Here is a 13,303-nt window from a genome sequence, read left to right as displayed (position 1 = left end):
ATCGCCCATTTCGCTTTGTGACTGGCAGTGCGGCGGAGTGGCCCAGCTCAACCCACTCGTGTTTTGCCGGCGCTTAGTCATGATGCGAATGGCAACACGAAATGGACTATGTAAAAAGTGGGAGTGCGAGTTTTGGTGCGCATGTAATGGGGCGCAAATTGTTACGTTTCATTGATTCAGATGAGTAGGTGTGTTTTTGATTTTTATTTGTTTCATAATTATATTTCATCATGCCATAAGCGGTGAAAATAATTTAAATTACTCAAAAATTATACCTAGTTGTAAGTTCTAAATATATATGTATAATTAATCACAAATGCAAAGTGTATGCTTTATAAATCATTCTCATTTTTAAATCTCATCATCCTCGAGACCCACATCTTCTGCAGGGAAGTCTCCTACTTCGACGGCGGTTGGTAGCACGAACCCGCCGTAGTTAGGAGCGCAACTAAAGTAACTCTTGCCATCCACGCTGTAAACGAGAATGTTGTAAGATTAAAATTGTCATTTGTAAGTCGTACAATCTTTTACCTTCCATTATTTTTACCAAGCGGTTCGTCATACTCGACGCCAATAAAAATGCCCTTCTTGCCATCGATTGGTCCCTTAAATCTCACTGTTCCACGGCGCACTGGATTGCCTGGCACTGTGACCTATGTGCAATTGAAGTTACAAGGATAATTAAATTCATAATTTAATAAATAAACTAAGCTCTGACATTTCTATACCTAGAATCGGCTGTTTTGTTAACAATTTAATACGGCATTCGCTCTTACCTGACAGCGCGCACCGATGGTACACAACTCAGCGCGTTCTTGCTCCAGCTGTTTCTGTCGTTGCAATTTCTCTTCCTTCTGACGAGCTTCTTCCTCATTATATTTGCCCATGCGATTCTTTTTCAAGAAATTACGCACAGTATCCTGTTTAGTTTCGTATTGGTCATCGGTCAACTCGAATTTCTCCACATCTGCTATCCAGTTGAAATTATCAATTACATGTATGCGCATACCCGTTTCTATTGGCAACGCACCCACTAAGGTGGTGTCATCAGGCAGACTTGTGACCAATCGGTCACCATTATACAATTCCAATTTCATGGTAGCTGCATTGCCACCTGTGATAACTTCCAATTTGCACTTTTGGGAAAAGAACAAATGATATTAACAAACAGATATTGTACCGAAAATACATATGAGGGGGTGTGCAATATACTTGCATATATACGTATGCATGTAAATAGCAGCAATACAAACCTTCAATTGACCAACTGTGAGGCTTTTTGCAAATTTCAGGTCCAACGCAATGTTATCACTTTTGGAATTAGATATATTCACTTTAACATAATCCTCGCCACTATTGATTTGCAAAGGCTCCATCTTCTCGAACGATTAGTCAAACTTTAAAAGCCAGCTTAATTGAATGAAATCAGTCTTGGAAGATTTTCAGATTTTTTGTTTATTTCGTTTTGACAGCTGCTGAAAGCTGTGGCGAACTTTTGGCTTTAAATAACGGCGTGCTTTTGTAATGTGTCAATTTGTCGCCGTCAAAAAGCAGTGCTAAGATTTTATTGATGTGGGTAATGCAGTGTCCGTGTTTGAAAAAGTAAAAACTTTAGAATTTAAAGCATATCTGTAAAATCTGTGTATAACTTAGAGAAGAAGGCTATCATAAAATTCCCTTAAGTATTTGCTGGCCGCCGTAGCCAAATGGGTTGATGCGTGACTATCATTCGGAAGACGTAGGTTAGAATCTCGGTGAAACACCAGCATTAAGAAATAGTGTTGTTGCCATGAAGAAAAAACATCCGTCTCATAAAAAATATCTGCCGTTCGGAGTCCACTTAAAACTGTTGTAGGTCCCTCCATTTGTGGAACAACATCAAGAGGCACACCCCAAATAGGAGTAGGAGCTCGTCGAAACACCCAAAAAGAATAAGCGCCAATTATTCATATATATGTATAGTCTGTGTCAGAAAAAAGGAACCGCGATTATTCATGCTGTATAAAAGATATATATTTAACATTTTTTTACCTGAAAGTATGTACATATGTACAAAACTACGAGTCGTAATTACTTAATTAACCGTGTAGTCTTCATAATTGTCGAGTATAGCCTGGCATCTTCTCGACATGCTTTGAACCAACTTTTCTGCGTAGCTCGTCGACAAAGAGAACCAAATTTTGCGAATTTGACGCACGAGTTGCTTTACATCGTAGAATGGCTTTCTGGCAACATGCGTTTTCATAAATCCCCACACATTTTCAATGGGGTTGGCGTCTGGGGACTGGGAAGGCCAGTCCAATACTGTAACGCTATTTTCTTGCTTTGTTGTTTCTCAATGTGTTTTCTGACAGCAGTGGTTTTGATGATGTGGGACGGTAGGACATGTTCGCCTCTTTCAGACGTTGTGCGCGCTTGGCGTAGTTGCAAAGAAAGGTCCCGATTAGAAAGTTGGACGATCACTTTTTTGTCTTCACTCGCTTCAAGCCGCGCTCGGAAAAGTCATCAACATTTTGTACACTTTATACCGCTGATTCCACATCACAACAAACTTTTTGACGTGATAACGTCTTATAATTCGATTTAACAGGCTGCACGCACGAAAAAATGTGTCGTTACCTTGCTCATTAGTGTTACCTTGCTCATTTGTCGTTACCTTGCTCATTTGTCGTTACCTTGCTCATTGCCGTTACCTTGAATGAACTGCAAGCGAAAGCGCGGAACGAACAAAGCAAACGAACGGCAACGTTCGACATCTTGCTCGCTCCTACTTAAGTGAGCGTATATATGTATGTATATGCGCATATGTACATATATACCATAAATTCACGTATTAGTATTTGCATGTGCCTTCTTATTGATTATTATTAATTTGATTTACTTGAAGAATTTAAAATAAAACCAAGTTTGTTAATAATACCTGTTGTTTTAATGTTATTATTATTAATTATTTTATTATATATGAAGGAAAAAATGTATGGGAATATTTACCACATACCTTATAAGATATGTTGTATACTAATATATGTATAATAATATAAACATGCATATACATATACAATTTCGCGCAATTTTCAAAAAGAAGAAATCTATATGTAAAGATGCATACAAATCATATGGACATATCAAATATACGAATCTATTCCGTACGCAAGCAAATGTAAGCTAATGTGCTTGGACTGCAAGCGAGAGCGCGGAACGAACGACAAAGAGCACAATCGGCCCCCGCGTTCGGCAACGTTCGACATCTGGCTCTGTCCTACTTGAGTGAGCATATATATGTATGTATATGCGCATATGTAGGTATATAAATTCACATACTTGTATTTGCATATGCCTTCTTCCTGTGTGCATGGTAATGAACCATTTCTCTGTTGAGAATAGGTCGATGATAGAAAAAGTAGGAAATGAAAGAAGGTGTTTCGAGTGTAAAGTGTCTTGCAAAAGGCAAATCGATGATGATGCCTCTTAGTGTTGTTGACTTATTAACGTCTGATGCACAATCGAAATTGAAGAAATCTTTCATGAATTTAATAAATGTTTCGTCATTTTTCACGTTTGTGTAAATGTAACTTGACCTATTCCATTGCAATTCCATTTACCTCCTCCTCCATATCCATACAAAATATCTATCAAACAAATAAAATTAAAATTTTGTTTTGAAAATTGCAACCATTCCATCAATATTTTCTAATGACGTTGTCACGTTAAACTATCGTCAGTAAACCGACTTTACAGACAACCTCTTTTTTGATTTTTTAATAACTTTTGCAGCTGCGGCGTAAGATAATTTCGGACCTTTCGAATGTGTGCATAAAAATACCGCCTCAAAACGCTTCGCGTACTTCTCACTCATTTTTGTTTGATTGCGTTTACGGGAAAGTTTCGAACGACACTAACCTGAGTTAGCACCGGCGTCGCAGCACTTGAGTGGGACTATTATGCAGCAAAAAGTAGAACGAAATATATCTGGAAGTTACAAGAAAAAACCGGTTCTTTTCCTCTGATACAGACTGTATATACATATACATATACATATATATTTGAAGTTTGCTGCTGAATATTTGATCCTTGAAAAGCAGTCCGTTTTAATGGAAATGAAATTTATTCCGTTTTAAGAAAAAGTGTTACCTAAAAAATTTTTTTACTAAAAAAATTATGCTTACGTAAAAATATTATTTTAAAGTGAGAATACTCACATTACACGTTAACACAAAAATATTTATGTAATTATATTATTTTTATTACAAATATTATCATAGACAGATTAGTTTTAAAGAAGGTAATACTGCTAAACTCGCTAAGTTCAAAAACCACCATCTGCTAGCCGACGCCGATGTAATCGTGTTGCTATCGTAAACTTCATTCGAAATCTCCGAGTCCTCATTCGGAAGCTCTTTGCTCTCGTCAGACGATAATTCCTCGTTGCCATACAATTCCGCTTCAGTTGAATAATTTGGTAATTCAACTAAACGAATAAAATTTAAACAAAAGTTATAAAATGTTGCACCAATTTAAATATAATATAAATATTCAGAATTTTCGCCAACGCAATGATGTGAATAAATCATTCAAAAATTTCCATTAATATTTTGGTATTTATTGAAATAATTTTTTCACACGTAGTTTGCGAAAAGCTGTTTCTTTTACCTTCGCCGCCTGTTGCGAATCTCACAATTTTACTACTCTCGCTCCAACCAAAGTGATTGCGGGCGAACACTACGACCTCATAGACACTGGCCGGTTGTAGACCATGCAAGGTATAGGTGGTTATATGAATAGGACCTGGAAAGTACACATAAACAATAATTAAAAACAAACTTCAACTGTAAAGTAAAAGTAATGCAATGGTCTACCGGCGGATAGTTCTGATGGTATAGTCAATATGGTCCAATCCGTTTTGAAATCAGTATCCAAAGTATGTGGTGTTATGCTTGCTGAAAGTTTCGAAAAAAGCACAACGTAAGTAAATAATATTTTAACAACCATTTAATTCACATCTCACCTGATGGAATTTGCCGAAACTTCAACTTAAATTCCATTAACGGTGATAAACTCTCCGTTTGCCACACCAAAATGTGTGAAGTTGAACTCTGCACGCCCGGATTGATTTTGAAAACACATGGCATTGGGCGTCCTGTCAAATCGATGGCTGCACTCTTAAAACCCAATTTATTCTCCGCGCGACACTCATACAGCCCAAGATCAGAGTCGCGTACATTTTTTATGGCCAATGTATGCTTGATAACAGTGTTGAATTGCAAATTGGAGCCATTCGGTTGCATTTCGGTTTCGTAACGGCTAATTCTGGAATCGTAGGTCATCGGCACGCCATGATGAAACCAGTTTACACCAGAACCCGGTACAGCCTCGACTAGACATTCTAAATCGCTGCGTGAGCCGACTTTGGTGTAGACAACATGTTGCGCCACACGCACCTCGGGCGGAACTGACAAAACAAAAAATCAAAGCAAAACGAAATGAAACACATTGAAGCAATTATCTTACTATTTATACCAAAAATCATTGTTTCCTTTACTTACACTGCACCTTCAAAAACATCCCAGCCACAGCTATATCACCTACACTATTATTAGCCACACACTCTATTGGACCAGATTGCTCGCGCGAACCCACCTCTATTTGTATACTCAGCCGGTTGCCAACTAGTTGATTATCCACCAATTTGCCATTCCAACGCCAATACAATTTGGGCTGTGGCACACCTCTTGCTTCGCAGATCACCTGAAAAACAGCTCCGATTGGCAATTCGATATTACCTTCTGGTTCTGTCATTACTGTAGGCGGATATTGCACGATTAGGGAATGCATTTTTTCGACTTCTGTGTTGTTGTCGGTTTTCAGCGCACAACTGTAGTCGCCAGTATCTGCCGGTTGTAGTTGGGAAATTTGCAGGCTACCATTAGACCAGAGTCGTATACGATCAGGTGTTGGTGTTTCAGTGCTGTCGCGTGAATCGGCAAGTAATTGGTCCTCCTTATACCAACGGACATATTGAAATGTAACTAAATTGAGAAAAGAGTGAGTTTATTACGCTGCGATTTTCCCGACAAATTTCACTGTGTCGATTATTGAAGCTTGGAATGATTTATATTTGGCCTACTTTGTTTCTTGATTTTTCGTTATAAATTACACAGTCCTGCGAGGGTGAGTTTCTAGAATGGCTGTACTTGTTTCTTGTAGTTTTTTATGCGCTGAAAACGAATCTGACCTTCAAAATGCTCCATCACGTCAGGATTTTTGGTAAATGAAGCCTAAAAGGCCAAAAAATGGCCATTTTAGCCATTTTTGATAATTTTTTTTGGGATAGAAAATTTTTTTTTTCAATTTTTGACGAAAAGGTCGCATAGTACAACTCTTTAGCTTTAAAACCCATTTTTTTAAATTATTGTACGATTTTTTAAAATAAAGTTATGACATTTTGAAATTAACAGTTTCAGTTACGCCTATCGTTGGGTATAACGTCTATTTGGCGTAACTGAAACTGTTAATTTCAAAATGTCATAACTTTTTTTTTAAAAATCGTAGAGATCCGCAGTAGAGCAAAAAAGAGCTAATGCCTTGTATAAGATTTCTGACCGTTCTCGCCTCTAAATATGAGATATGCTTGGTTCTTATTAAATAACCAAGTAAAACTAGAAGAGGCCAATCAGCTGACACAGTTCTGCGGGGAAAATCAACATTTCGCAGTTTCCTGCGCCTACGGGCTGCGGCTACAGAGTCTATAGAAAATACTTGGTCTACATTGGTGAGTTTTCATTTATGATACTTGGTACTCTCAGAAAATAAAGGATGTTATTGGTGAACACAAGCAACGAAACCATTAATCTTTTACGGGAAAAGTTTCCGAGCTGTGTTATCTCTCGAAGAGGTGAAAGAGAAGGTCTACGCCAACAGCTCAGGGTCGATTCAAGACCAGAACGATGCCAAAGAACATAGGGCAGCCACTTTGCAATTTGGTTATGGAAAATTTCATGAAAAGCATATTGTTCTGAAAGCGTGGTAGTGGTCGCCATTTGCCTGATGTTATTTTCCACTATCAATAGCATACCTTTCTCTTTATAATGAATTACACATCCGATCATTTATATTAAAAAAAGCATTTTTCTTTGAATATCAAAATAACACCTCTTATTGGAAAACCCTTACATTATGCTTATACACGTTCTTCGTGCTTGTATTGGGGAGTAGCCGCGCTATTGTATTAAAAGTGGAATCATTCTTTTTTAAGTTTAATTTAAACAAATTCAGCTAAATATTTCTATGTATAATTGACAAATGCGTCCTTCTTTGCGTTTTTGGCCAAGCACTTCCTCCAATTTGTACTGTGCGCCTTGATTTTGTTCCATAAATGAAGGGACCTACAGTCTTCGAACGGCAGATGGCTTTTTTATGAGTAGTTTTTTCAAGACAAAAGTACACCTTTGCCTGCTGAAGGGCGACGGTTATTAGAAAAAAACTTTTCCCATCATTTGGTATTTCATGCCCACAGTGGATTTGGAATCTAGACCGAAAATGCAATTCCCTACTCTCAGAATAAAAAATTTAATGCTTTGAGAAACATAGGTATAAAACCCCAAATTATCAACTAACCTAAAATTTTTATTTAAATATTATATAAAGTAAATTTTCGAAAACTTAACTACATCATTCAAATGATCTTTTCTCAGAAGAGATTAAAGTTGCATGCAGATAATGACATAAATAACGTATTTGATTTAGGCAATGCGGTAGTTCGCGCCTCTACTGGTTGTTCCTTATATCGCTAGGCATCAAAACATATTCGCAAGGTGTCAGTATAACTAATCCTGAGAAGGAAGTTAAGACAGCATAAGCGTGAGCCTCTCGAATGTAGCCTCACATGTAAAAACATTAAGAGATTCAGGTACTGAAGTCATCTTACAGGTACTCGCACAGTGAGGAAAAACGGCATTCTAAAAATATGGCAGTAACTTGAAAACAATATTCGACTGGCATTCAACCTCGAAGTACTTTAAGTAATAGGTCTATGAATAAGTTCGTGCGGTTTTTTTCGAAATTTGAATTTCGGATCATTCCCATGGCTTTTAAACGTTTGGAAATGGTTGATTGATCAACTCCCAAAGTTTTTGCAACCTCTTCTTGCGTTTGAGCCGGATCTTGATCGAGCAATTCCTCCAATTCGGTATCCATGAACTTTGGCGGCGCACCCTCGCGTTCTTCGTCTTCCAAGCCAAAATCACCACTTTTAAAGCGTGCAAACCACTTCTGGCACGTTCGCTCAGCTAGAGCATGCTCACCATAAACTTCCACCAAGATACGATGACTTTCGGCTGCTTTTTTCTTCATATTAAAGAATTCCCCGCAAAAACACATTATTTGGCACGAAATTCGACATTTTCAAGTGTGGTAAAAATATTGTTGTTTACGCTTCAAATAAAAAACGTATACTGACGTTTGTGCCTTACGACAGTAGCTCTCCAATGAATGTTTGGAAATGTGGATCGATGGAATAATAATCAAGTTACGCCATCTGTTGTAAAACCGCACGAACTTATCCATAGACCATTACTATTTTAATCCATGCGAACCATCTATTTTGATCGGATAGTTCCAAAACGCTCCAAGAAGTAGGAGCAGGAATGTGGGACCTAGAGCACATAAATCCCTAACTCTAAGTACAGATACCACGATTTTCCATGCGGAGCTCTTCGCCATAATGGAAACAGCGGAAATCATATCCAAAAGAGGGTTCGATAAAGTAAAAATTAAAATGCTTTCGGACAGCCAATTGGTTCTCAAAGCTTTGAGTCACATTCAATTCAAAAGTCCTAATAGTTTGTAACAATGCACTCAACAAGCTGACCACTCATAATCAGGTCTCCCTAATTTGGGTACCAGGACATGAGGTACATGAAGGAAACGAGAAGGCAGACTTTTATGCCAAGAAAAGGGCAGAAGGGCTATTTGTTGGGCCAACCCCATTTTTCGGCTTTAACAAAAATAATATAAAGCAGGAAGCCAAAAAATGAATCCAAACAAAAATCAGGGAACACTGGAACGGCACAAGCGGCCTTAATCACTCCAAAAAGTTTTTGAACTTCAATGCCAATAGAGCAAAATCTGCTCTAACCCTAGATAAAAAGGGCCTCAGATTACTCTATGGAACATTTACAGGTCACTTTGCCTGTAATAAACACTTTAACACAATATGATTATCTGGTAGAAGATCATGCAGGTTCTGCTGTGATAAAGAGGAATCTATGGAACACTTAATCACCAACTGTGAGGGATTAGACTACAGGAGGCACAGAATCCTGGGCTCGTACCTACTAGAGGAGGAAGACCTACAATTGCTCCATCCTAAGGAACTGGTTCGAGTCCTTAGTATAGTAAATTATAATACTCGATATACTCGATATACTAAGTAATTAGGGGCGCACAATAGGTCAATCTGGTCGCAGTTTACAAGGGCTTCGGTCTAATCTGTACAACCATTACCATTACCATTGACCGGATAACCTCACTAGAAATACATATATACATTTTTATAAAATCCGATTTACTTTATACCTCGTATTTAATTTATCTGTAGAACCAATTACCACAATAAAGGTATATTATAACCATAAAGCCCTTAAAAATCAAAAGGAAAAAATAGAAGTTCATTTAAACTTAGATTTGTTAAATTAGATGGTAATCTCGAAGAAATGACGCGCACTCTTGGGCAGGTAAATGGACGCCAAATGTTGTTGCACAATTAAAACACGAAGCAGCGGAGGAGAGGAAGGAAGAAAAAATACTATAACAAAGAATAAAGACTAAATTGCTGCAATGACAACAGTGAGTAGGGAAAATTCTACGTTATTCCGGTACGTGTTGTCGGTTTTCGTAGGAACTTTTATATTATGTCAGCCCAATATGGTCGGTCAGATCCAATAAGACGCATTAACGAGAAACCTTTGAAAATGTCTGAGGACCTGCTAGCTAAAAGGGGTACAACAATCATTGCCGCACTCCAAAATTACGCACAGAAACCATGATAAAGGATGGACTACTGGTAAAGCTTGCGCAGCATTCATCAAGAAAAATTCAGGCCTTCATTTGCGCTCGTTGCAGATGAACTTGTTCGAATCGGTACAACGCTTGATCTACAAATAGATAAGACGCTGATACCTATGCCTATAGCTACTTATATATAGGGAAACCATCAACAAGGTAAATACAAGTCGGCAAAACCTCACAACATGCGAACTAAGTAGACAGACATCGCCAAAATGGAACAGTGGTCGATCAAAAAGCTTGTTAACACGTTGAGTGCCACCATACAACAAAAAAAATGGGGTTCGTTCCGGCCACGATTTTTTTTTACATAATACAATAGAATATTGTTCAACAAAATGTAGGCCATATGATGCCACATTGGTCTCATATCCATAGGCCAAGCAGCATAAACAATGCAATGGCTCTAGTATGGCGTGAATACACTACTGCTAATAGCCTCTATGAAGCAGCTGCATCAGCACAAACCGAAATCTCACACATTATACCGTGAGACCAAGTGTCACCACGAGGCCTGAAAGTCTCTTTGCACTGTGAGACCAACCTGGACTCTCATGGCACTCAACGTGTTAAGATTTAACAGAGAAGCTATAAGAAAAATGATAGAGGTATTAGCTGGTCATTGTTTAATAGGCAGCCACGTTAGAAGGTTAGGACTTGCGTACTTCGATTTCTGTAAAAGCTGAGGAAACAGTGTGAGTGTGGTAACTTAGCTACAAGGAGGCTCCGCACTCTTGATACGGCATTTTTAACTGATGTAGCAGATATAGTGCGTCTAAAATAATAGGTCTAAGCGTGTCATTGCGACAGCCACCCCACCTACCTACCTAGCTTGCGCGCGTTCCGTGGATGCTATTATTTAAAACCAAACAGCATTTAATTCAAAAGAAGAGCACAATTTTTTTGATTCAGCTCCATTGGGCTAACAACGAAAGCTTCGGTGAATGGGCCAATTGCCTGCACTTGATATGGATAACTTAAAGTTTAACTCCATTAACTCCATTTAATTCAAAAGGAGAGTAAAATTTTTTTGATTCAGCTCCATTGGGCTAACAACGAAAGCTTCGGCGAATGGGCCAATTGCCTGCACTTGATATGGATAACTTACGCAATTACGCAACTTCGCGCAGGAGCATGTTGCTGACCAATTTTTTTTTTTACTTTTTTATTTATTTTTATTTTTTTTGTGGTTTTGGCTCAAATTAGCAAACATTATATATATAGGTATATAATAATTGGCGCGTACACCCTTTTTGGGTGTTTGGCCGAGCTCCTCCTCCTATTTGTGGTGTGCGTCCTGATGTTGTTCCACAAATGGAGGGACCTACAGTTTCAAGCCGACTCCGAACGGCAGATATTTTTTTTATGAGGAGCTTTTTCATGGCAGAAATACACTCATGGCCTGCCGAGGGGCGACCGCTATTAGAAAAATGTTTTTCTTAATTTTTTTGTTTTTTTGGTGTTCCACCGAGATTCGAACCAACGTTCTCTCTGTGAATTCCGAATGGTAGTCACGCACCAACCCATTCGGTTACGGCGGCCGCCAAACCCCCCAAACATTAGTAGAACCAAAAAAGAGGCCCAAGAACTCGGAAGCCCTGCGTACTCGCAGAGAAAGCCGGCACAACACCAACCACCACTTCACATGACCCTAAAGTCTATGAATCTAACAATCCTAACGCCTTGAACCAACCACTGATGTTCCTGTTGACAGAGCTTGAAAGTTCCCAGACATAAATTGGGAAAATGAAAGATGAATATCCCACATATAAAGTGGGTATACGACCCAGATTCCCAGATTCAAGATCTGCCGCTCCAGGAAGTTTTCATAAAAATATTTCCCACTTGTTGCTAACACTTGAGGCTTTCGGCAAGCTGGGCAGCGCTTCGTGATACCGTTTTGACAAATACTACAGCATTTCCTGGAATGTTTCTATATCCAGCTCATTAAAACTTTTTGCTTTATATTTTTTCCAAAATATTTGTTACCATAAGGAAACTGAATAATCTCTGTTGCAGCATGCAAGTGTTTTATTTTCAGCCAAATCACGCTATTATTATATATATTCTAGTCGATTAAATAGGTACATTTATGTTTGTATGAATGTATGTATGTGTGTATGTGTGTATGTACTATACGTACAATGATTGTCACAAGGTAATAGCACAGTATCATTTTCCATAACTTTTCTCGTTAGATCGTCGCGTCTTAGCTCAGCGAATTCTTCTGCAGCATTATCTGAGCTCATCAAGTCGCATCTTGCCACCGCAAATAAAACCGCAACTGCGATGATAAGGCGTGCGGTTGAAAGTGTCATCATTGAAAATTTAAACGTTACGAAACACTGTTCATATAATTTTTATTGGTATTTATATGTTTTTAAGGACTTTTTTTTACTTGTTTGCACATAAATTTCACGCTTTACTTTTTAAATTTTCATTACAATTTTTTGGAATTTTACTTCTTTTTTATATTTAACATGTTGCTTTTTAATTACTAAATTTTTATTAAATTCTGCGCTTTTGTACAATCACCGCCACTATTTTATTACAGTTGCTATTTATAAATTAACGTTTCCGAAATTGCAATTTGGCCTACGTTGCGCAGCGTCCGAGAGTTAATCGCATACTGAGCCCAAGCATTGCAAGCAGTGTCGCAGTGTCTCAGCTCTCCAGAATTCACGAAAAGTGTAAGCGCCGCTTGCTGGCGGCTTAAGTGATCATTGTCAACATTGCCTTACTGATGCTCTGCACTGGACAAATTGCGAGTAAATGACGTCGTTTGCTTCCGTTTCTTTTACTTTTCATGTTGCTTTTTTTATTTCGTTTTTTTTTGTTTTGCCTCTCTGATGGACTAACAAATGCAAGCATTTGTCTGTAGGAATGCATACAAATGCACATATGAATGTAGTCCATGCAAGCCCAAATTTTGGGCGTTTTGTTAACGTTTTAAACGTGCTGCTGGGGCATAGCTACAGATAATCATTAGAAGAAAGTCATGGGAAGATTTCGTCTCGTCTCGTATTGGAATACAATGGCAAGTGAAAGACGAAATATTAAAATTCTAAGAGCGAAATAAATGAACAAAAAAGGAAATGAAAATACAAACACACCTACATGCATACATACCAACGTACTGGAGTGCATAAATGAGCGGCGCGTCGGTTAATTCAAAAGCGATTACTCAACGGCAAGCGGAAATTGAGAAAAACGGCCGTTTAGCTTTAAAGCTAGATTAGGT

The 13,303-nt window shown here is 38.2% G+C and overlaps 2 protein-coding genes across 2 annotated transcripts; both read right to left on the bottom strand.

Moving 5' to 3' along the window:
• Positions 1-206: 206 nt before the first annotated feature.
• Positions 207-1,487, bottom strand: LOC129244703 (tubulin-folding cofactor B). The gene is made up of 4 exons (XM_054882491.1): positions 1,254-1,487; positions 777-1,136; positions 532-653; positions 207-472 (listed from the first exon to the last, which is right to left on the bottom strand). The coding sequence occupies exons 1-4, from the start codon at positions 1,374-1,376 to the stop codon at positions 352-354; spliced, it is 726 nt and encodes a 241-aa protein (XP_054738466.1). The 5' UTR covers positions 1,377-1,487; the 3' UTR covers positions 207-351.
• A 2,711-nt stretch (positions 1,488-4,198) lies between these two features.
• On the bottom strand, positions 4,199-12,778 carry LOC129246028 (neurotrimin). Its single transcript, XM_054884529.1, has 6 exons — positions 12,206-12,778; positions 5,544-6,026; positions 5,006-5,449; positions 4,857-4,937; positions 4,651-4,785; positions 4,199-4,468 (listed from the first exon to the last, which is right to left on the bottom strand). Exons 1-6 carry the CDS (start codon positions 12,381-12,383, stop codon positions 4,257-4,259), a joined length of 1,533 nt encoding a protein of 510 aa, XP_054740504.1. The 5' UTR covers positions 12,384-12,778; the 3' UTR covers positions 4,199-4,256.
• Between the last annotated feature and the right edge of the window lie 525 nt (positions 12,779-13,303).

Source organism: Anastrepha obliqua, chromosome 4 (genome assembly GCF_027943255.1).
Source record: "Anastrepha obliqua isolate idAnaObli1 chromosome 4, idAnaObli1_1.0, whole genome shotgun sequence".
NCBI classification, from domain to species: Eukaryota; Metazoa; Arthropoda; class Insecta; order Diptera; family Tephritidae; genus Anastrepha; species Anastrepha obliqua.
The sequence above is the reverse complement of the archived record's forward strand: the minus strand, read 5'-3'. Positions and strand labels throughout refer to the sequence as shown.